General features: G+C 47.9%; 1 protein-coding gene across 4 annotated transcripts in view; it reads left to right on the plus strand.

Moving 5' to 3' along the window:
- Positions 1-21,271, plus strand: part of LOC144093629 (nephronectin-like) — a 30,826-nt gene extending 9,555 nt beyond the window's left edge. For all 4 annotated transcript variants that reach the window (XM_077627203.1, XM_077627204.1, XM_077627205.1 and 1 more), the window contains 3 exons: positions 2,291-2,461; positions 17,420-17,536; positions 19,894-21,271. In XM_077627203.1, the coding sequence (XP_077483329.1) occupies positions 2,291-2,461; positions 17,420-17,536; positions 19,894-20,051 (446 nt within the window). In that variant the 3' untranslated portion in view covers positions 20,052-21,271. The remainder of the gene's footprint in view (positions 1-2,290; positions 2,462-17,419; positions 17,537-19,893) is intronic.
- Positions 21,272-25,840: the final 4,569 nt, after the last annotated feature.

Genomic DNA, 25,840 nt, shown 5'->3' on the forward strand with positions numbered 1-25,840 from the left:
GAAAGCGCGGTTAAGTCGGGAGGGCAACGAGTAACTGATACGTATAAATAACATTTTCATGTTCTGAGATTTTGAAATTTACATACATGACAAACTATTATGCACGCGCAGATATGGTAACACTGTCCGCAAGTTTTCTTGCGGAAAACTTCATCATACGCCACTTTTGCCATCACTGGACGCGTATATAGAGTGATCACTTACGCAGTAATAAGTAGAAGCAAGGACGACGGCACATAGAACGTACGTTACTCGTCGTACTGTAGCAGTCACGTAGAGAGGAACAAAGTCAGTGATTGTAAAAGTCGCTTAAAACTCGCATGCTTTATTTGTAATCGTGCGAGATATTGATCCGGAAACAAGTTTATTTATTTGAGAATTCTTGCAGTACGTCAGGAAATGAACGCGATCCACTCCGCGTGTTATCTTTGGCGTATTGGTGAAGCCGAAGATGAACCACCCTGACTCTCGGGTGCACGTTAATGTACCATTTGCGAGCATTTCCGGAAAGGATGATGAGCGGCCTTCTTACAGCAGCCACGGCATACAAAGAAAGAAGAAACCCATAGAGAGCAAACGATCTACTAGTCCGAACTCAAGAGCTACTTCAAAAAGGAGTGGTGCACCACAGTTCTTTGAGCATTTTATTTAAGGATTTCGTGAGTTTGGTGAGCACAAGTGCGAAAATATCCAATAAACTCTTCGAAGGCGACGTCTGCAAATAGTTTACTTGAGTCTCCTGCAGTCCTTGACGTTAACGGCTTATCATCAAAGAGCTGGAAGCTGTTCAGAAGGAGTTTCCATTGTGTTGGAGGCCCTCCGAGACTGAGCAGAGCGTTTAGAGAAGCGTACCACAACACTAACCCAATTTTAATTTCGCACATGCGTGCCATATATAGGGGCTAACTATGCGACACAAAAAAGTGGCACGAGGTCACGGAGAGCCTTATCCAGCTCAGAGCATGGCTGGAACGGATATGCACGCTTTTATATAGCTGTCCAAGAGATTCAGCAGTAGTGTATCGGCAAGGCGCGGTAATGTTGGTAGGGCACCGAAGAACTGATGCATAAAAATAACATTTTCATCTTCTGAATAATTCGAAGTTTGCACACAGCAAGACAACCCATTATGCACCTGCAGACATGCTGACATTATCCGCAGGTTTTTTTGCGGAAAAGCGAAATCGGTTATGTTAGCGGCACTGTGCTTAGCTTTTGTTGCTTTTTGCGCTCGAGCTCAAGCATGCATACGTTTAGGACCTGATGATACCTCATTCAAGAAGAAATTCGCAGATGCACCTAATTACATTATTTGTTGGCAATGCGATAGCATTAGAACCTGTTGATGCCTTTACCAAAAGGGACGTCACTTCTGTCTGGTAACGTCGCTTCCTTCCAGCCAATGGGAATGGTCCGACCTGGTGACGTCCCTTCTCTCCAGCCAGTCGGTGAATTTAGCTTCCAAAGTATTTATTGCGCTAGCACTACGGCTTCCACTGCACCTAAAAGCCGCTGTCTGTTTGTCTGTCTGGTTCCTTTGCGACCTGGAAGTGTTGGGCGCCAACCTCCTAGGTAGCAGGTCAAGTGACCTTGTGACGTCATCACAGTCTGCCCACTGGATTGTGAGCAAGGTGCCCACCGTGGCAGGTGGCAGTTCAATTAATGATTAGTGACGAGAGGTCCCTCGGGAAGAGCAACATAGGTCCCACAAGCCCCGCCTATGGCAGCAGCTGCCATTGCAGGGCAGTTGCGCGTCGCTTATCCGCTACATCACTGCGCCAGGAGTGGTTGAGGACTCCCAGGGATCAATGAATGTAGAGAATGACCAATTCTACTGCAGTACAACTTCAAAATGATTCATTGTCACGCAGACTTACATATACAGGTATATGAACCAATGTAAGCCAGTTCAAATCAAGCAAAACCACAGAAAGTCAAGATAAACCATGAAAAATCGCGGCTAACCGTGCTAGCGCACGATAATTCATGTTTAGCCCCAAGCTAAACCTTCCGGTATTTATTTTTCTTTCCCGACGAGGCTTCTAATTCTGTCGCATTAATAAACTTTTTTAGTTCCGCACAGCACCAACTGAGCGTTTAGACAAGCCTTCTCACAGGTCTACATCTGATCTAAGCATAGTAAGGTCGATTTTGTCACTATAAGTGGATATGGTCAGCAAAATTAAGTGTATGATGTGACCATTTTCACTGTAAACGCTCTATGTGGCGGAAAAGAACGAGCAACGCTAAAACGAGTTGCAGTGCATACAAAAGCAGAGGACCGATGCAGGCACCGTGGAGTGCCTGTGTACCGCCGCCTTCTCCGGCTCCGCGTGCCTGGACGACGTGAACGAGTGCCTGGGGAGGCCCTGCGGCCGCTTCAGCGTGTGCACCAACCTGTACGGCTCCTTCCGCTGCGACTGCATGCCGGGTTTCCAGCTGCAGGCGCACCTCTGCGTCCGTGAGTCGCTTGCCTGACGATAACGATCCAAAGCACGACCTCCGAGCACCAAACCTCTCTCCAACTCCTCTTTGGCATCGTATACATGAGCCCGACGTTGCGGGTCGAGTCGGGGGTCGAATTGAGTGAGGTAAACTCAACTCCGCGACTGTTCTGTTTACATGAACTCGATATTATCGAGTCGTCTCAACTCAACTCAACTCTACGACTGTTTGTTAACATAAATTCGGTACTACCGAGGCGACTCAACTCAACTCGACAACTGTTTGTTTACATGACGCGATACTATCGAGTAGACCTGCGGCACGCCCTGCGAGGCCTGACCGCACGAGTGTTATACCGGTGCCTGTTTCTGTTCTCCCCTGCAGAAAATGCTTTCCCCAAGCGTGAAAGAGGATTAAGTGTAATTTGCGGAAGGCGCAGCGAGTAAACCCACCCGCTGCAGTCGGGCTGGTCCAGCCCGACAAGGCGGTCGTTTAGCTTCACCTCCTAGTGTATGCATGAGCCCGACAGCCGGTTTTCAGCCCGACAGCGTACTCGACCTGACATTTGTCGGGTTCATGTAAACCCCCAGTAGGAGGTCGACACGACCTCATTTATGAATCGAGGGCAAAGTTGTCTGGCTGCGGTTTTAAGTCTCGGAGGCCATGCGCGAGGTCATGGAAAAGATCGTGCTCGCAACGTTTGAAGAACTGTGCCGCAGCGCTTGTGAGAACTAATCCCCTTGCTTGCGCTGAAGCATGCGTGTGTGGTGTAGCATAGCATGTAACACATCATGCAGTATTTTGCACGGATACTGTTGCCCGGGGCTTGCGGGGTTGGCAGTGCAGTCGTATCGTACGTCGAATCGAGGCTCTAAGAGTTACTCTGGACGTCCGATCGAGAGCGACAAGACCGAGGACAGCAGTAACAGTGTATTTACATGACAGTATATGCGATAGAGTAATGAACGCTGTCCTCGTACGTCTCGGCACGTCGGAGTTGGCGGGCCCAGTCGACTGACCTTTAGCCACCGCGGTTTCGCTCGGCTTGACAGCATGAGCGCATGTCGAGACAGGGAGATGGAGAAGCACTTTTTACTCTATGTTAGTGAACTAATTATACCTCCACGGACGGTGGACTATATATCACAAACGTCGGGGCACATGACCTCCGCCTGCTCTAACCTGTTTGAACTGCACACCGGGATGAAAAGATGGGCGAGGGTTTGCAATCGGACGATGCAACTCGCCGGTGCAATGAAGCATCGTGTGCGCTTCGACGACGGCATTCAGACCCGGATCGGGGCTCCACGCTCAGTAGAAAAGCTGCGCTTCAACGGGATCCGCTGCATTAGCGTGCTTTACGGAGATCTGCAACAGTGCACATGGATCACAAAATTAAGCCTGCTGATCACGCGATGCTGTGTGCGCAACTCAGCAGGTGCACTGTTATGGCACGCTGATAAGTCACCACTACGTGGCCTTAACCGAGCCTGAGCCACGTCAATCACTGCGTCGATTGCTATACCCGGGTGGCACGGAAATGATATGGCACTGTTATATTCTTAGTTTTGGTCAAATATTAACACAAAGTTCTTAATGTCCCTTTTCTGTCATTCCTGAAGCGTTGCAAATTAAAGTTGTAATGTTTTTTTGCCGATAATTAAACATTTAAACAACATAAGCGCAACATTCGCTAAAATGGTATAGAGTAACTCTGCAGATCCAGACCTGACGATTGTGCGACCCCGCAGCTTCAGTCGACGCTTTGTGATGAGCAAAGGATTTCGAGGGCGACTCTATAGGCAATACAGCACAACTGATGCATGTGATTCATGCAGCGGGTTTCCATGTTCTCGTGCATATATGCCGAGATATGAAGGGTGTCCCACAAGGGGTAGCGGTAAATGGGTGATAAGTAAGGTGTTCTAAAAAAATTTTTGGCGTTATGTATGCAATCTGCGGCAGGCGCAGTCCAAATGATTTAAACGGCAAACTTCGGTCAATTGAGAACATCAGTACTGCACCGACAGTGGAAAAAGGTCTGCGACACGGTGCTAGAAAGGTATAGGCTTGTAACGTTATTTTACATTTATGATTTCAAAATTATAACAAGCTTTATAACACAGTAGTATTAGCATTTTAGTAGTTTAAAGATAATGTTGAGGACATGACATAAAACGAAACTTGTTCAAAGCACAACGTTCCAATTTAACATGTAATGCTACATCAAGCTGCACAACAATTTTATAACGTTTATTGTAATGTTTGAAGCTACATGGGTATATATACTACACACGCAGTTCCTCAACCCCCCCCCCCCCCCCTGGCTGTCGCCCCTTCCACAATTTGGTGGGCCGACATTTTGCAGGCATAAATGTCCTAGACGGCAGCGAAGTCTGCTTTTTCAGCGTTGCTTTTTCAACGTGCATGTGCGGTCTTTCGATGACGCGTCAAGTATGTCGCGACTGGGACTGCCTGTCTCGTTTTAAGTTCCTCGTCGGAATTGCGTTTTTTTTTCGCGAACAGCCGCGCTCTACGCGGTAATGACGCAGAAATGGCTGCGTCAACGTTCTTGTGATCCTTCGGACGACCTTTTGTGACTGCAGGACGAAGAAAGCAGTCGGTCGACACATATAAGTATACATATATACCATAATTGTACTTTTGAAATTTTCTATTCTTTTTTTTGTTGCTTCCCTGCACATCACTTTCCTCGATGCCCATTTCACTTCTTCATTATACAGCACCTGCACATCACTCGAGTATATTGTTTTAGCCGTCTAAGTTACTCTTTCGCTCACAGTTCTCGCTCGCGGCGACGACGACGTCGGGTTTTCCGCTGAACTGGATTCTTAACGAAATTGCCAGGATGGTTACCACTGTGTAACGCGAGTTTCAGTGACAGCTGTAGAGGTATTCATCTTTGACGATGTGTTGAGGTAGCGATTATGAGAACGGCTTCATATTTGTGTAGTTCCAGACCGCTCTTTTTAGTTTTCCCTCGCATACTCGCTTTTCGACTAAGGCTCCTCTCCAGTCCACCGCTCTAGGCGCACGGCGCCACCGATGATCCTTTCCTTGGGTGGCGCGTTTCGCAGCAGCTGCTGCAGTCGTCCGTCCTCTTTCCACGGTAACTACCCTCCGGATGGTTCCCATCGTAATTACCCTCCGATTACGCATTCGTAGGCTCATGCCATACCACTCTCCTTGCAGGGTAACTACCCTCGGGGTGGTTCCCGCCGTAATCACACTCCGATTACGCATTCGTAGGCTCATGCCATACTACTCTCCTTGCAGGGTAACTACCCTCCGGATGGTTCCCGTCGTAATCGCCCTCCGTTTACGCATTCGTAGGCTCATGCCATACCACTCTCCTTGTAGGGTAACTACCCTCAGGGTGGTTCCCGCCGTAAGCACCCTCCGATTACGCATTCGTAGGCTGGTGCCATACCACTCTCCTTGCAGGGTAACTACCCTCCGGATGGTTCCCGTCGTAATCGCCCTCCATTTACGCATTCGTAGGCTCATGCCATACCACTCTCCTTGTAGGGTAACTACCCTCAGGGTGGTTCCCGCCGTAATCACCCTCCATTTACGCATTCGTAGGCTCATGCCATACCACTCTCCTTGCAGGGTAACTACCCTCAGGGTGGTTCCCGCCGTAATCACCCTCCGATTACGCATTCGTAGGCTCATGCCATACCACTCTCCTTGCAGGGTAACTACCCTCCGGATGGTTCCCGTCGTAATCGCCCTCCGTTTACGCATTCGTGGGCTCATGCCATACCACTCTCCTTGCAGGGTAACTACCCTCAGGGTGGTTCCCGCCGTAATCACCCTCCGATTACGCATTCGTAGGCTCATGCCATACCACTCTCCTTGCAGGGTAACTACCCTCCGGATGGTTCCCGTCGTAATCGCCCTCCGTTTACGCATTCGTGGGCTCATGCCATACCACTCTCCTTGCAGGGTAACTACCCTCAGGGTGGTTCCCGCCGTAATCACCCTCCGATTACGCATTCGTAGGCTCATGCCATCCACTCTCCTTGCAGGGTAACTACCCTCCGGATGGTTCCCGTCGTAATCGCCCTCCGTTTACGCATTCGTGGGCTCATGCCATACCACTCTCCTTGCAGGGTAACTACCCTCAGGGTGGTTCCCGCCGTAATCACCCTCCGATTACGCATTCGTAGGCTCATGCCATACCACTCTCCTTGCAGGGTAACTACCCTCCGGATGGTTCCCGTCGTAATCGCCCTCCATTTACGCATTCGTAGGCTCATGCCATACCACTCTCCTTGCAGGGTAACTACCCTCAGGGTGGTTCCCGCCGTAATCACCCTCCGATTACGCATTCGTAGGCTCATGCCATACCACTCTCCTTGCAGGGTAACTACCCTCCGGATGGTTCCCGTCGTAATCGCCCTCCGTTTACGCATTCGTGGGCTCATGCCATACCACTCTCCTTGCAGGGTAACTACCCTCAGGGTGGTTCCCGCCGTAATCACCCTCCGATTACGCATTCGTAGGCTCATGCCATACCACTCTCCTTGCAGGGTAACTACCCTCCGGATGGTTCCCGTCGTAATCGCCCTCCATTTACGCATTCGTAGGCTCATGCCATACCACTCTCCTTGCAGGGTAACTACCCTCAGGGTGGTTCCCGCCGTAATCACCCTCCGATTACGCATTCGTAGGCTCATGCCATACCACTCTCCTTGCAGGGTAACTACCCTCCGGATGGTTCCCGTCGTAATCGCCCTCCGTTTACGCATTCGTAGGCTCATGCCATACCACTCTCCTTGCAGGGTAACTACCCTCCGGATGGTTCCCGTCGTAATCGCCCTCCGTTTACGCATTCGTGGGCTCATGCCATACCACTCTCCTTGCAGGGTAACTACCCTCAGGGTGGTTCCCGCCGTAATCACCCTCCGATTACGCATTCGTAGGCTCATGCCATACCACTCTCCTTGCAGGGTAACTACCCTCCGGATGGTTCCCGTCGTAATCGCCCTCCATTTACGCATTCGTAGGCTCATGCCATACCACTCTCCTTGCAGGGTAACTACCCTCAGGGTGGTTCCCGCCGTAATCACCCTCCGATTACGCATTCGTAGGCTCATGCCATACCACTCTCCTTGCAGGGTAACTACCCTCCGGATGGTTCCCGTCGTAATCGCCCTCCGTTTACGCATTCGTGGGCTCATGCCATACCACTCTCCTTGCAGGGTAACTACCCTCAGGGTGGTTCCCGCCGTAATCACCCTCCGATTACGCATTCGTAGGCTCATGCCATACCACTCTCCTTGCAGGGTAACTACCCTCCGGATGGTTCCCGTCGTAATCGCCCTCCATTTACGCATTCGTGGGCTCATGCCATACCACTCTCCTTGCAGGGTAACTACCCTCAGGGTGGTTCCCGCCGTAATCACCCTCCGATTACGCATTCGTAGGCTCATGCCATACCACTCTCCTTGCAGGGTAACTACCCTCCGGATGGTTCCCGTCGTAATCGCCCTCCGTTTACGCATTCGTGGGCTCATGCCATACCACTCTCCTTGCAGGGTAACTACCCTCAGGGTGGTTCCCGCCGTAATCACCCTCCTATTACGCATTCGTAGGCTCATGCCATACCACTCTCCTTGCAGGGTAACTACCCTCCGGATGGTTCCCGTCGTAATCGCCCTCCATTTACGCATTCGTAGGCTCATGCCATACCACTCTCCTTGCAGGGTAACTACCCTCAGGGTGGTTCCCGCCGTAATCACCCTCCGATTACGCATTCGTAGGCTCATGCCATACCACTCTCCTTGCAGGGTAACTACCCTCCGGATGGTTCCCGTCGTAATCGCCCTCCGTTTACGCATTCGTGGGCTCATGCCATACCACTCTCCTTGCAGGGTAACTACCCTCAGGGTGGTTCCCGCCGTAATCACCCTCCGATTACGCATTCGTAGGCTCATGCCATACCACTCTCCTTGCAGGGTAACTACCCTCCGGATGGTTCCCGTCGTAATCGCCCTCCATTTACGCATTCGTAGGCTCATGCCATACCACTCTCCTTGCAGGGTAACTACCCTCAGGGTGGTTCCCGCCGTAATCACCCTCCGATTACGCATTCGTAGGCTCATGCCATACCACTCTCCTTGCAGGGTAACTACCCTCCGGATGGTTCCCGTCGTAATCGCCCTCCATTTACGCATTCGTGGGCTCATGCCATACCACTCTCCTTGCAGGGTAACTACCCTCAGGGTGGTTCCCGCCGTAATCACCCTCCGATTACGCATTCGTAGGCTGATGCCATACCACTCTCCTTGCAGGGTAACTACCCTCGGGGTGATTCCCATGGCAGCCACCCCCCGCTCACGGCTCACGCTCTCGCCATACCTTGCTCCCTCCATGGTAATCGCGTTCCGATTAAGCTTTCATACGCTGTCGCCATACCCTCCCCCTTCTACGGTAAGCCTCCTCCTCCTTCCGGAGTAACTAACCTTGGGGTGGTACCCACGGCAACCACCCACCGGTTGCGCCTTCTTGCGCACTCGCCGTACCCTCCACCGTCCACGATAACCGTATACCCTTCTCCTTCCTCAGTAACCACCCTCCGAGAGGTTCCTATATGGCAACGCACCCACCGGTTACGCCGACTACTACTACTACTACTATTACTACTACTACTACACTCTAAACAGAGAGGAGTAAAAAGGGAGTTAGGCTGTCTTCTAGTGCACTCCACTTCATAAAACGAAGTGCGCTTGAGGACGGCTTCCTCCTTTTCTACTCCCGTATAGGTGTATTCGTGTATAGAGTGATACTAAAACGACGACTACGTGAAACCCATGGCAAGGGGCATTCAGCAGCTGTCGCTATAAAAATAAAGTTTAGAGTTGACAAGCTGCTCTTTACTGTAGCCTGAGGGAGGGGAATGAAGGGAACTGTAACTACTGAACGAGCGCGTTCTTTCGCGGTCCTAATCTGCAGCTTTGCGGGAACTTCGAGGACCATAAAAAGAACGCGAGACTAACCATTTCGGACACCATGTACACGAGTTTGTAAATACCAGTCTCGCAGCTTTTTCTGGGAGTGTGCTGCAGCTAGCAGTGATTTGTTTATTTCAGAGCATTCGGTTCTCCTTAATTCGTATCACGCCTGGGCCGCTTTTCTAGCGAAAGTAGTACTAATTAAAATTGCTCAATGCAATGACCTTGGCAGCATATTCTTAGAGCTCGGCATAATCACGTAGACAGATTGGTCACCTATAATTAAATTTCATTCCGAATTTCTGCTATCACGAGCATCTTAAAATAACGGAGAAGAAGATATGAGATTCCGTGATCCCCGGCTTGCTTATTTGATAAACCCCGCGGTCTGTCGATGCTAGAATTTCGAACCATTTTTGCGCTTTACTTAGAATTTTCAACGCGCCTGCAGAAAATTTATGCCTCATGATTTGCATTGCGAAACTAATTGGCTTTCCTGAGGCTCGCGTGGGCTATTTAGGCGGAAGAAAGTCTTTTTTTAAATAGATATGCGGACCGGTGTCTGAAAGGGCTCGCGACTCCCTTCCTATGACTGCAGCTGTGGAGGCTCTAATTGTACCTTTTCCTTCCACCGACGTACGCAGGTGTGTCAGACGTACAGGACATGATCGAACACCTTCCGGGGCTTCCCGCAGTACATTTAAACTCCACGTGCTCTCAAAAACCCCGGATGTATGTATACACGCAGCGCGCACTGCAGCGTTTCAGGCCTTATAGGGCGTTATACACGGCGGTAATTTCGCCTATATCTGCGCGTCATATACTGCCGCAAAGGTGGCCGCGCATAAGCGAAATAATAATAATAATAATAATAATAATAATAATAATAATAATAATAATAATAATAATAATAATAATAATAATAATAATAATAATAATAATAATAATAATAATAATAATAAATGGTTTTCGGGGAAAGGAAATGGCGCAGTATCTGTCTCACATCTCGGCGGACACCTGAACCGCGCCGTAAGGGAAGGGATAAAGGAGGGAGTGAAATAAGAAAGGAAGAGAGAGGTGCCATAGTGGAGGGTTCCGGAATAATTTCGACCACCTTGAGTTCCTAACTTGCAATGACATCGCACATCACACGGGCGTCTTTGCGTTTCGCCTCCATCCAAACGCGGCCGCCGCGGTCGGGTTCGAACCCGGGAACTCCGGATCAGTAGCCGAGCGCCCTAACCACTGAGCCATCGCGGCGGGCGCATAAGCGAAATCGGTTTTCCAATTTCCGCTGTGTGATTACGTGTTACTAGCGGCATGAAAAATCGCATCACGCTCAGAAGGACGAGGAGAAAACTTTATTGTACTCTGCGGTTTTGGGGCATCTTCAGAGATGTTCTCTCCTTGGTTGCACCCCCAGGAGTCTTCTCTGTCGAGATCGTCCAATTTCAATCAATGGTCGGTTGCCATCAGTGCAGGGCTCCGCTGGCCACTGCCGCCCGTTGTGCTCGCTGTACCAGACCTTTTTGGTCTTTACAACGGTCGCTGGACAGCAGTCTCTCCCATTGCTCCACGCTCGGGTTTTGTATCTTGGGGACCACGTCAATGTTTTGACAGGCCCATCTGATGTGATATATTGTGGATTTTTTGTCGCACCAGGGACATTTGTCCGCGCATATTGTAGAGTGCATATTGTTTAGTATGTGTATAGTTCTCGGTAAGAACCTGTCTGTAATTGTCTCCAAGTGACAGCTTCCTCTCTGTGGAGAGATTTGAGAGAAGTTTATTAATCCTCTTTCTGTTGCGTCTTTCCCACTTCAGGAATGCTGGCTGTCATTCTTCGTCGCATATCCAGAAGGATAGCGCTCGCCGTCATCTATATTCGCATTAAATACTTCAAGACTGCGCTAGTCCACTTCGGAGCCGAGATGAACCACAGGAACAACCCCCGCGGTGGCTTAGTTGCTTTGGCCTTCGCCTGTATGCTGAGGAGGTCACGGGATCGAATACCTGCCACGGCGGCCGCATTTGTGTGGGGCAAAATACAAAAAAAAATCCAGTGTGCTGTGAGATTCCCACGTTAAACAACGGCAAGTGGTCGAAGCTTATAATCTGCTGCCGTTCATTATGCGGCATCCTTCACACCAGTAACAACAGGAGCAGCGGGCGCTCTGTTCGAGAACGAGTTTCTTCGTTGTACATACATTTTTTACGCGGTGATACAGGCAGCACATAGAATGCGTCTGGAAGTTGCTTGAGCGCTCAGTAGCAAAGCGATACCAACAACGGCCCCCTCCATAGTTTCGCAGTATTTCGTACCGACCTTGGCCACCTTCGGCCGAGTGCCCATCTTATCAGCAGGCGACGCTAGCAGTGATACCCGGCGCAGTTACTCAGTTGCCTTGTATGTCGACGGACGTGCAGGCGGTGGTCTGAGAGTCGTCCTCACGGGAGCGTTGTTATGTGACGCCCTCTCCTCTGCCCGCGTTATCAGATGCGGCCGGCGAGGACCGCCGCTGCAGCGATATAAACGCGGAGTGAGGACTGACAACGCAGACCCTCGTTTTGTTTTGTTTATACGTACTTTCCTCTCTGTTTCACGTAACACGCGAGCGCGCGGAGTGCTGGCGAACGATAAGCCGGGGACAATGGCTTCGCACGCGACACTGGCGCGTAGTTTCTCGGTAAACATCGCTTTAGTTCGTTATAGTCGGATACAACTCAAGAAGAAAGGCCATCCAGCTAATGGTGTCGACCGATTTTCATGGCGTCGTGGTTAATCCTGTTAGACATGCTAGCGTGAAATCACAGCGGGTAGAGGATGAAAGATAGTTAACCGCGGGCTATCGTTCATGTTTAAATTTATTGTATTTTTGTTATTAATGTTGTATAAGGGATTTGTCTGCCAGGACAAATCCATGAAATACTTAACTGAATAAGATGTTTGAAGAGAGTTTCCTAACTTAAAGTCGACTTTCTGGCGTCCTTAAAATGTGCGCACTCCAAGTTGTCGCGTTATCCACTAATTTGATGACTGTAGGGTGGTACGTTCTGACGTCATGATCACAGCCGGCAAGGGATCTGAGAAGCTCTCCCCGTGCTAGAATGTAGAGACTGCATCCATCCAAAGCAGGCAGTCATTTGTTTATTCTTGTCAGTGCTGGTCGGAACATTTCTTCTCTATCATTTCGAAAAATTTCGCAAATTTTTTAGTAAGAATCATTAATGTTTGCCTAAAACCCGAGACGGAGAAAAATACAAAGTTGGTAGCAATACACAAAGGTTGAAAAAAAATGGAAATCCGTGCCCTCACACCACGAGTCAGTCCAGAGCTAACCACTCAGCTCCAAGGCTACACAACAGCAACAAACGAGCACAGTGGCAAAGCGTGGGGATCGTTTTTTTTTTCTGGTCTGTGTCATAAATTGAGCAAACAACGAGTTTTAAAAATGATTTCTCCCGTATGTGTATTAAACGATATGTGTAAAACAGGCCGCCAGCCCCCTCTCTCTTCCTTTGTATTTATTTCTCTCTCCACCTGTACTCGAATCAAGACACCCCTTGGACGGAGCTAGACCTTAAGCACTGGTCATAATCATTGTGTTCAACATGTAGCTGCAAGCAGCCATTTCTCTGAGGCTATGTGAAAAGAATTCAGCGCAAATTTGCCGGAAGCTATGGCACTTTCTCTCCTTTAAAAACGAATTTGACGAAGTGTTGCGTTATTGGTCTAAATAAGCAAGTATCGTCTGCGTATGCGACCGATTCCAAAATGTACGCATTGGTTAAGCAGACACATGCAAGGCAGATGCATTTTATGCTTAGTCATTTCCCTTCACTATTCGTCTCGTTTTATGACAGTTAAACAAAGCACAAAAGTGGCGTAAGTCGCTCAGCTGTCAACAAACTTTCGCACGCGTCAGCTTTCAACGACTTCTGCACACTCAAGGCTTAGTATAATCTTAGCCATTCCTTTTCTTTCACGAAGCATCAGATGGGGAGCTTGTGAAGGTTAGGTATTGAATGGTCAATGTAATGTTTATACTGCTCTTTCTGATGATTCAGTGCAAAATTATCACGCGTGGGAATAACTACTATAAAGGCTCCTCAATGTTTTCAACGATCAGCAAGAATACTGGGAGTCAACAATTTAGAAACTGTTCATCGTACTGAAGTAGTGTGGCGAGAATTGCGTTCATGGACATTGGAAAACGCTGACGCTCTAGCGCTTCACGGGGCAGCCTTTGTTGATGAATCAGACGGAATACCGAAGACGTCTAAGGGGCTGAGCACAGCTACACACATTCACTTGACGCGAGCAATGCTTCTCTCATTAAACACAAAAGGTTGTCCTTTAGCACTGAACTCTCCAAGAAACATGTGCGGTTCTCTCGACGCTACTGCAAGGCATATTTGAGCCCCTCGCATGAATTTGAATTATATTCGTGCCACACGTGCACGAAAAAATGACATCAAGGTCTGAGTGCATTTACTCATAACAACGCCATTTGTGCAATTCCGCAAGGACGAACTTAATGACGATCTCAGATTAATGAGCTCGCCACAAATTATTCGCCCACGAATTGCGTACTCTCCATGGCCCTATTGCTAAGGGAAACATTTAACTCCTCGAGCTGGGTGATTAATTATTTGCACCTGTTGTGTGATGCGTCTCTAAAACATTTCCTGCGTGAAACGTGTCAATGTTACCAACACTTTAATAGACTGAAAGCGGCTAGCAGTCTGACATGCTGTTTAGGATACTTTTCGGCTAACAAAGTACATACAACGACAATCCCGTTAGTACAATTCTCTATAATAATATAGTGTAATTAACGGTGTTAAACGTATGTTGGAATTTGAAGAAATAATAAAATTTCCGGCGTTGTCATCGTGACATCGTTAAAGAGATTAAATCTGGACTTGTGGCATCGGTTCCAAAAATAAAGAGTGGTAGGGTTCTAACGTAGTTCACCCGAGTAGACGTGCGAAAACGTGTTCATTTTTATGGAGGCAAAACGCTAAGGCGCCTGTGTGTTGTGCGATGTCAGTGCACGTTAAATATCCCCAGGTGGTCGAAATTATTCCGGAGCCCTCCACTACGGCACCTCTTCTTCCTTTCTTCTTTCACTCCCTCCTTTATTTCTTCTCTTACGGTGCGGTTCAGGTGTCCAACGATATATGAGACAGGTACTGCGCCGTTTCCTTCCCCCCCCAAAAAAAAAACAATTAAAAAAATTATTCACCTCTTCTCTATGACATCCGCTTCATTTTCACACCCTCTTTACACTCAGCGGCAGCTGACGCAATGCTCTCCTCCCATTGGCTGCAGCTGGCACGACGCTCCTCCGAACTAACCCGAGCTTACCCGAGTTACTCCGAGGCTTCACGCAACATTCTTGGTTCGGTTTGAACCCGTTAATTAGTGCTTTCGCACTAATAGTGTCGACGAACCTTAGACTTTGAGACCATAATTTCATATCTTGTGCGCGTATCGAGCGTATCAATCAGCAGCTCTTAGGCGAAGAGCTACAGGCACTTTACCTGATAAATCTTTGTCGTTCGTAGGCCCAAGATCGCGAAAATAAAGGGGACCTAAGCCTTCGCATTGTATAGGCCCGGTAAGCGTGCTCTAGTAGAAATGCAACGCCCGCGATGAGGTGTTTCCCAATGCCTTCACAGAACTTCCTCAAACCTTATCGAGTTGTTTGCATATCAATGGCCGGACAGAGAATCGCACAAAACGTTCCTTACCTATCAGGGGCGTATGTTTTTATTGACAGGGTATCAAACATTTACACAACGCGCACAAATTAAAACGAAGAGAGTGATGCATGTACTTATTATTTCTCTTGATGAGGAATGAAGTGTTTGACAAAATCTATATTCTAGTCAAAAATCAAAATAACGTCACGTCATTGCAACCACGCTTGTGCGCACCGTATCCTCTTTAAACGGAAACTGAGGACCAACTCCATTAAATTATTGTTCTTGGTGAAAATCGATTCTCTTGGTCTTAATAGACATGTGAACCTCCGGCAGCCATAATAATAATAATAATAATAATAATAATAATAATAATAATAATAATAATAATAATAATAATAATAATAATTGTTTTTGGGGGGGAGGAAATGGCGAGAATCTGTCTCATGTATCGTTGGACACCTGAACCGCGCCGTAAAGAAAGAGAAATAGGTGCCGTAATGGAGGGCTCCGGCATAATTTCGACCACCTGAATATCTTTAACGTGCACTGACATCGCACAGCACACGGGCGCCTTAGCGTTTTTATGGACGCAAAACGCTAAGGAACCAGAAACCCATTTTTCACTGAGAAATTTCAATTTTAAAAATTTTCCCGCCATTCGATTCTGAATTGTGGCACCCACGCCGAAAAAGATCGGTTGCAGCCGCTTGGCAGTGTATAGAGGAATGGTATATCCTCCGAGATTCGCGCAAAAATTTGAAGTCGACGCACGCATTTTACTTTCGAACTCGACCGGTGGTGGCGACACCTGCATTTCGTTTTTTGATCTTTTTAAACGTATAAAAACTCCGTTTCGGTGACAGTTGCTTATTTTTCGTCACAATGACATAGTTTATCGATACAAGCCAACTTTAATTCCTCCTCTTTGCTCCATTTGATCATGGTATCATGGTCCTCCTGAGTGTCCCTTTAATCATGGTACCGGTTAAAATTAAACGATCGCGTAAAATCGCTGTCACCACATCTCTACGCCCCGTATTTTGTGTGGACAGTAACGGTTGGCTTTCAGGAGGTGTTTCCAAAATGGCTTCAACCGTGGTTGGAGAGGGCGTGCTTGGGAGTGCGGCTGCCTCTTTCGCTCCAGAGCCAGTATATATGTTAACTCTGTGTCATCATCAGCCTAGCTACGGTCACTACATTACAGAGGCACTTCCCATTGATCTCACGTTATCGCTGTCCTGCGCCATCCGTGGCCACCGTATGTAAGCGAACTTCCTCGCCCAATCACCTGACTCTCTGCTGCCCCTTACTACTTTTGCCTTCGCTCAGAGCCCGCTGTTGCCCTGACTGAGGACAATCTTATTTTTCATTATTCTTTTCTGCGCACTCTAATATATATGTTACCCTCACTCCCGGCAATTCGTTCTACGCATTACATATTTATACACATTTTTATTTTATTTATTTTTTATTTACATTACCCCTCAGGGCCAGTGACATTACAGAGGGGCAGTGGTAAATGTACAAAAAACAGAGAGAGAATACAGTAGGTTACAAGAATGTTAAACAGCATCTGAAAATACAATGTTAGCTAGTGCTACGCGGAACTGTTCATAGTTTACAATGCCAGCAACTTCTGCAGGAAGGTGGTTCCAGTCACGTGAGGCTCGCGGCAGGAATGACTGCGAGAAGCATTTTGCGTTGCATGCCACAATTCCGACTTTGTGATTGTGATCAATGCGGCCGGATACATAAATTGGCTGGGGGATGAGGTGCATGATCGCGTAAAGCGGGATGTTGATACAGCTTGTGGAACAGGGCGAGACGAAACGCTTTTTTACGCGATGTCAGTGTTGGGAGGCAGATATTAGACTACAAAGCAGTCATACTCGCTTTGTTTCCTAACGGGGATACCCACTCCTTTCCTCCTTCCTTGTTCCCTAATTCATGCGACTGTTCTCTTTCTGCCCCTTAACGCTACTTGTACCACCTTCATTTACATATCTCGCCCCACTGTCCTTGTTCTTAAGTTTTTCGTTACCCTCCAAGTTTGGGCCCTCTTGGTGAGTACTGGCAGGCTAAATTTTCGTGCATGAATGAAAATCAGTTCTGATCCCGGACTTTTCTTGAAGTGATTTTGTTAGCCGTCTACAGCTTTCTCACGTATAGACGCAAATTGCTGGCTGCGAGAATTTTTACCCTGGGGCCTGATTTTAGCAAAACGTACGAATCGCTTCCTCTACGCGATGCTCCACGCTGTGTTCGCGCGCGTCCCTCTGCAGGCGAGGTGTCGTGCGAGGAAGGACCCTGTCTCAACGGCGGCACCTGCGTCACCCGCGAGGACCTCACCGACGTCTGCTACTGCAAGATCGGCTTCAGGGGGCGGCTCTGCGAAATAGGTATATATGCTGCACCCGCAGAGCACCCGCTTGCTTTCCGTATACCTGTCTTCGGTTTTCTGCTGTGCTGCCAGTGCCCGCAGTGGTTACTATATTTTCCTTTTATTTTTATTTTATTTATTTATTTCGGACAACAATACACGGTGTCCATGGGGAGAGGCTAAAGGAGACTAAGATGTCTCCTCACGAGGCCTAGCACCCGCATTACACGTCGGCGCAGACGGTACAGAGTAACATATCAGTAACAGTGGTACATCAAACACAGCGAGACAGGAATTCAACATAAGCAATTACCCAAGCACTGGTCAGGCAGAAAATAATACTGAAGAAGCCATCAACAATGAGCGATAGTAAGCGGCGTAGAAAAGAAAAACTCATTCGCACAGAACAGTAGGAATAACAATGAAATGCAGCACGTATGCATCACAAAATTTCACGCGGGGGTGTGAAACCTCGGGGGTGTGAAACCACAACCTCGGATGTCATGCCTGGTTATATTAACAGCCACTCAAAGCATCAGTACACTAGTCGCACTTCGTACTCGAGCACGCGTGTATAGTCATGCACGGGGATGACGCACAGGTCTGTGGATTACGCTTCCCAAAAGGAGGCCCTTAATATGTGCTTTAGAAACTGCAGCTTTGAAAACTGACAGCAGTGCCTCTGCAAACTGGCTCATTCAATTTATTATTGTGCAGTTCGCATGAAATCGTAGCGACGATGTCCTCGTATACCCTGCGTCTCTGTTGACCTTTATTCATGATTCCTGACGTATCTTTTGATACGCAGCCGCTGCAAAAGCTTCGTGCACAGCGTATTTACTTACGTGTCGCATGTCGTAAGTTTCGAGGTTAAACTATATTTTCAAAAAAAAATATTGCCTCAAAATACCTCTTTTTGAAGGGACAGTCAAGGGAAATGACACAGAATCGCCCACGAAATTTCCTCGCGTCGACATCATTTTTACCACGTCGTTGTAATACGGCTGACCGGCCAACGAGAGCGAGAAAACCAAGCCTTCGTCACTCTACGTGCTATCGGTCGACGGCGGCTTGTTACAGACCGGCTGGACCGCATTCCATACCATGCGTTAACGCTCTATGTTCACTGTTTTTACGTGTTAGGGCGTGGTCCACGGTCAGTGTCGTTTTATCATCTATGAATCAGTGCCCCGTGAGCATGTGGACGGCGGGACGGCGGTTTCGACGATAAAAACCGCACAGCAAGCGAGTGGGCCGATTTGGCGTAGGCCTATTTCCACGTCAAGGGAAGCAGACGTGCCCTCTTTTGCAGTGTTTTCTTCCTCGCAGGAGTGGAAAACCTGCCCTGGTGCGAAACCTGCGTCTCTACAGTGCATGTACAAGAACTTGTAGTGCAGGGCACGCAATAATCATGGAATAAAAGAAGGCGTCGGGGAAAAAGAGAAAACAGCAGCATGACGCGTCCGTCCGTTTGCATCAGCCCGAGTCTAACCCACCCTTCATGAGTGATGTGCGAAAGCAACTTCGACAAATCCACAAGTTGGGAACGCTGTTATGTATATACCCCGTCTGAGAGCTTTTGGTATTGTGCCTATCGTTTCGACACCAACCAGAGATTATTTGTAATCACACTACGAGGCGCAAGAAGCAAACGCCGTGCTTGTCCGAGATGGCAGGAAGAATATTTCGTTCTATATACCTCTATACATTTGCTATCACGTGGCTCCAGCCTATCAATATAGCTTGACTTAGCATTCCACTTTTGTCTCCCTTTATAAAATGGAATGCTAAGCTTTTATCTTTTTTTGAAGTGCTTATTCACACAAGAATACATGTAGTGCATCAATCGACCTGCCGCTTCGTCGGTCAAAACATGCCCTATGGGGAACCTGCGCTGCCAAGGTGGCACTGCAATTGTTCCATTCGGTGACTCAAAACTGCTTTTGTCAGCCGCTTGGGCCGCTTGGGCCGCTGCAAACGCGAGAACACATTCTGCGCGATTATATACCCGCGTTTGGCTGACAGCATTCACTGCCTGGCTTCTCTCGGCGTAGCCCAGATAGCTGACGCACGGCACGTGCGCCTTCGACAGAGCGCGGAGGCTCACGCCAATAAGTGCCTGAAGGTGGCGCGGAAAAGTACTAAGAGTACTACCGAAAACTGCTTGTTCTTCACGCTAGGCAGTGTGTTGTGGCGCTGCAATCGGCACCGGAAACTTCAGCTCAAGTTCCCCATAGTGCCTATAAGGTTTCTACATATGCCCTGAGTGTGAAATAAGCATGCCAAATATAATGTCAATCAATCAATCAATCAATCAATCAATCAATCAATCAATCAATCAATCAATCAATCAATCAATCAATCAATCAATCGCAGCCGTTCCCGAGTGCTCGCTGGGAACCTGTCCCCGCGGCACCTTCTGCGTGAGCACCCGTCGCGGTTTCCGCTGTCTGCGGAGCCTCAGGGACCTCCAGCCGGGATACCGGGTGCCCGCCCTCCTCGGTGCCAACTCGCCGCGACCGCCCTGGAAGTAAACCCTCACGAGTCCACAGCCTCCGACTTGTCATTTTGTGCTGGCAACAGTGGCTGTTGCCAGAATGTTGCACAACCAGAAGCAGTCTGCGAAATACGGCGTTAAGCTACAACACGTGCCTCAGTTGATCAAATATGGCGGCGTTACGGTTGGCTGCTGGGGTCAGCTTAGGTAGAATCAGCTTAGGTAGCTTGTTTAAAATTTCATGATAAATTCGCATTTATTTGTGGATGCTAGCAACCTTGTGTGAGCCAAGCAGTCTTTTGTTTCTCGAATAAACTAGAGACTAGGAAGAAATTGCTGTCCGACATTTGAGAACGACCTGCGTAAAATGAAGAGGTAGGGGTCGATGCGCGCGGCGGAGAGAATTCTTCAGTGAAATTGACGAGTAAGGCTCGTGTACAACTAGTGAATTGCAAATCTAGTAGCGCAGTCTTCGGCATTTAGCGCTACTGATAAGGAATACTCAGCGATTGTTTTGCTGCTTGCGCAGGAAACAGCTAATCTTGGCAGTCGCTGTCACTTGAATTTTAACTGATAAAGATGCGCCCCATTGTATTTCCTTTTGCTAATAAATGTTGATAACCACGTGATACTTTTAATGTGAATATATATTTTTAATCCGGCATACACGTGGAAAGCGAAAACGACGAGATTGCCTTTTTCCGCGCCTTAAAGGGGCTCTGAAAGGAGCTCTAATAAAGTTTCAGTATGTCTGGGATGTTAAAGTGCGCCGCTTCACTAATATTGTGCAGCAAGAATTCTTTTATCTCACCTTGTGGAAGCTGAGTTATCTGCAGTCAAAATTCGAATTTCAGCGTCTTCAAGGCTTTCCCTCTCCTCTCGTCACTTTTTGCAAGCTGGAAGGTCGGCGCTCCTCCGCCGGTCGCACCTCCGTGGGCGGAGCTTCCTGACCCGCCTGAGCTACGTTGCTTATTGGCCGCGGCCATTGTGGCTGCCTGACGTCTGAAAGAATCTATCCAATAGCCATCTCTGAACTTGTATACGCAGGTGCGAGCGACGGAGGAGGGTGCGAGCATGAAAAAGTCGCCGGGAAGGACTCACCAACTTTCGCTCGTGATTGTGGGTCCTCTGCTGCGCGTAGAAGTGTATTATTTGGCTCAGGTGTTCATGAGAACACAATGCAGTGATTGAGCGAGTTGATATGCTCTCCTCAGAAGGCGTTTCAGAGCCCCTTTAAGTTTGTGCTCTCAATTTGTACGCAAGCAGTTGAAAGAAAGGCTATAGATATAAGGCCCTCATGATATAATTCTTTCCGTCCGCAGCACTCCTAAAATATATCTTTACAACATAATTGACCACTTCTGAACATGCCGGAGAACCATCCGCAACAGAGAAAACGACGCGTTTCCGCCCACGTCGCCCCTTCTTGGACTATATAGTTCGGGACTCCGCCGCAGCGTGGCGTCGATTCACAAAAATCGTCGCGGAATTATTAAACGCACAGCAGGGTCTGCGTCGTTTTCATCATTTTAGAGTACGCCCAGCCCTTCGTGGTCTCTAACTTGTCCCCCTACGAATCTGGCGGGGCGTCTGCAATCCCATGGTATATATGCCGTGCAAATAGCCATGTCCTCACTTTTACTGCACCGGGAAATACGGCCCCGTGCCCGTTTGCTCTGGCGGGCAAACGCCGCGTCGTTCTCTGCTAGCTGGATGTCACCATCATAAGGAAAATCGCTAAAATGCAGCAACTAAGCATAGAAAGCGGTACCACGTCTCGTATGTTCGCATGTAGGTTATACGTCTAGGAAGTTTGTACGGCTGTCATGGCCCAACATCTCGTCGACTTCGCTTCTGTCTTCTCATCGCTTCATGGGGTTCCCTGTCGTGATGAGCAGGGGCTTGAGTCTGCAAGCGTTGCTTTAAACGAGGGCGCGCACTGAAATTTGATCGTGGCACTTGTGCTGTCGAAGAGCTCGGGAAGTTTATATTAGGATTCCAAAGTTACGTTCGGGCAATACATGAGTGCAGAGTCCTGGTGTTTTGTAGCAATGCCTAGTAGGAATTCCATTTCGCATCTTCGCACACGTTACCCTGCGATATTTCATTTACTCTGCTGTCTTCCTGGAATCATCACTTATATTGTGGTACATGCTCTATAGTTCTGTACAATTGTGGCTTACTATGCCACTTTCATATCGCTATTTTCATTTTAGTGATACTATTTTCTTTGCTCTTTTGTGCTACTATACTGCAACTGTTGCAAATAATTTTTTTAGAAGTATGCTCACTGAAGTGCTATCTTTTTAGAAAAGAATAACTGTTATTATTTTTATTTCAATTCAGCAACTTTTTGTTATCAGAATTTGAGTGTAATAATTCAGATGGTTTTATTTTAACACGCAAGGATTTACATGTCGGAATACAGTACTTCGGGACCTAGCAAAGTTGTTTAAGGGTCCGCGAACATCTGGAGTTTCAAAAATACATGCAATGGCAACAGTGGACAGGACGTGACACTGTCATTTAATACGGCATTACTTATGTAAACAAAACACTAATATTCAAAACAAAATTTGTAGACATAAATAGCATCCTTAGACTCTCGATGGCCTTGTACCATTAGGCTGAAGCAATCCGGATCCGGATTTCTTTCAGCCACCTGGACGGCGTTCTCAACAAGCATCGGGTTAGCGTTGCGCATGTTCGCATTTCATTGCTGGCGTACAAAAAAATGCATTCATTGGTGCGATGCGAAGGGAGAATACGCTTTCTCGGCAGCATCACACCTGCTAATAACAGGATCATTACACTTTACGCTCTAAACACGAAAGGAGTAAAAAGGAGGTCTGTCCTCTGGCGTTCTCCCTATAAGGGGCAGGGTATGCTGCACAAGCTCTGGGGTAGATTTACATCACTAAAAATACGGGATATTCCCAGTTTCCAACGGAAACAAATTCCCTCTTCAAAACATGCCAAGTGCTAGCTATTACTTTAAGCGAGTTTTTAATATCCTCTATTTACTAACCTGAAGACCTCTGGTACCGTGTTTAAAAGCCTCCTATCATTGCTAACCGCATCAAGTTACGGTGCGTTGCAGTGGGAATATACCTCCGTTGCCAAAAATAAGCATTTCGTATATTTAGGGATACAAATCTAGTCCAGAACTTGGACAGCATTCTCTGCTCTTAAAAGAAAGTGCGCCAGAAGACAATTTACTCTCTTTTTACTCCCAGATAGGCTTGTTCCTGTTTAGTTTTTTTTAGGTTTGGTGCCCCCTGGTAACAAAAATTACCTCAAAACTCCGGCGTGTTTGGAAACGGCCGGTCATGAAATGATCGTAAACGCACTTACGTCAGCGCTTGACGAGAGCTTAAATTCCCCGGGAAATTTTTTTTTCTCGTACGGGAACAAAACTGTGGCATGCACGGCTGACAAAATTTTACTGCCGCCTAAAAAAATCTTGCCGCTCAGCTCACCTTCCAGAAAACCGAATACGTGAACGCGTGAAGACCCGAGGTCAAGTGAGTATACGGAGGTAGTGAAATGCACTGAAATCGCATTATCCCACGTCGTCTCTGGGGAGACCTCAGCGGTGGCCGAGTGGTTGAGCATCCGCCTCGCATGCGGGAGGTGCGGGGTTCGATCCCCAGTGCCGCCGGGTACCCACCGGTGATACAATGGCTACAAGCTTTCCCCTGGTCTGGTGCTCTGCTTATTTAGGGCGAAATGCTTGGGAAATGGGTCTTTAACCCCACCTTGAGTAGACGAAAATACCTTGTGCCATGGTGCTCTTTGGCCACAGATACCCTTGCGCCATATAAAAAAAAAATCCCCATCGTTTCTGGACAATGACCAACCTGGTTAAGGTTTTCCTTCAGCAGGCGTGAAGAGGGCACTGGTCACCCACCTGCCAGGGCAGTGGCGCATCGCTTTACCACTGTGCCATATTGTGCTGGTAGTGATATGAAGACTCTCCGCGATCTGTGAATATGACATATTTTGCGTAGTTGCGTAGTCTGAATTGGAACAGAATCAAAATTGGAACAGAATCAGAACTGGAATATATTGGGGAGTGACAGACTTAACTCGGAACTGGAAGGAAATCAGAGTGAGAGAAGCATGCTATCACATTTCCTCCGCGTATCAATCCAGTTGATCTCCCCTAATTTTCTTTTTGCGTTTTAGTCACATCAGTGAATACCAACTAGCCCATCAAGCAACCCTTCGGCATCAGCGTCATTCCGACAAGGAAATTCCTGACAAGTAAGGCCCGCGTGCTTTCACTTCCGGTGTCAACTTCCGGCGCGCTTTGGCCACACTTCTCGAAACTCATGCTGCGATGAGCTCATCATACCACTGCTCTCCAGTTGGGATGCCACCTGTTTCCTATGAGCCGGTTTTCGCACATCACCTTTCCCTCGCCGCTGCAGCATTCGTGATAGCCACCAATGGTTCCACTAATGATCCTGTTCTTCGAAATCTGTTCGTGTCAAGCGTGCTACCCACAATGCTGCTGCCGCATTGAATGGTTATCAGGCGATGAGTGTTCATAGGTTTCGCTCTTTCATTAAACAAAAATGTTACAACACTTCGGTGCTCATGTTTAGTGCTTGAGCCGCTATCTAGTTGTTCGATTTTTTCCCCCTCCCCGAATACTGCGCTTGCTGCAAAGATGCTAACACCACCTCTTAGCGGCCTGGGGGACCGCCTCTGCAGTAATACTAGCCCTGAGCCTGTATTTTTTTTTCTGTTCAATGACTCTTGCATACGTAGTGTTGACAAACTCACGTGTCGCACCTCTGGACAAGCCATTAGCTAATTTTTCTTTCAGTAGGTGCTTAGAAGGAGGGAAAACTGGTATTTATCGCAGAAATCAACGATTATATTTCACGCAAGAACCTAAGGTTGCGACTGAATGGGGCGCTAAAAGCTAGAAGGAGAAGCGTACTGTGGTGTAATTAACCGCATTTGAATGTAAACGCACCAATGAATATCTCCAAGATCAAGTTTATTGGGCATTAAGAGTACGGGTAACATAAGCACAAGAAATTAGTATCATAGGAGGTCTCACAGTTGCAGAGAGGTCACAAGTTGTAGAGAGCTTGAAGGGACCCGCCAGGATAAACCCAAGGGTTTCTGAACAAAAAATGAATCGCAAATATTTGTCGTAATAATGGTGTCCTCGTTCTTTTCATCGTGATTATCATTATCACCACCAACGCCAGCGGTATCCATAGCAGCGGACCAACTATATCTACTGCCCGCGAAGAACCTCTCGGTTGATAAAATTGGTCTCCATAACTAGTCACTTTATCCATCAATCCCCCCTCCCAATGTCATTTCTTCCTCACTTGGCTTTCTATCATTTCTTTTGCGCCGCTTTTCTATAACTAATTGTTAAAACACACTTCCGAGGTGTTACCGGAGTGAAACAGGAGCTACCACTTGACAGCACAAGATGGCGGCACTGGACAGGCGTCCTGGTTCGCTGCTTCGACTTCAGCCAGATGGACAGTGACAGCTGCTCAGCCGCGCCGCAAATATCAAATATAACTGAATTCCGCACAGTAATCTCTGTATGCAGGTGCTTTTCGAACGCTGACCGAGGCTTGTTTTCAGTACCTTTGCACTGACTGAAGGTCGATGCCCCGGTGTCAGCTTTGAAGAGCCTCTTGAGCTGCCTGCGCTGTATAGGTGAACAGCGGGATGCCCGCTTCATAAGTGAAGTCCTCTTCTATGAAGTGTGCCTACTAAAGCACGCTGTCCTTGCCTTCCCCCCCCCCTTCTGTCTCGCTTAAGTACCAACTCCCACTACATAGGCTT

This window comes from Amblyomma americanum, chromosome 6 (assembly GCF_052857255.1).
Source record: "Amblyomma americanum isolate KBUSLIRL-KWMA chromosome 6, ASM5285725v1, whole genome shotgun sequence".
Lineage (NCBI taxonomy): Eukaryota > Metazoa > Arthropoda > Arachnida > Ixodida > Ixodidae > Amblyomma > Amblyomma americanum.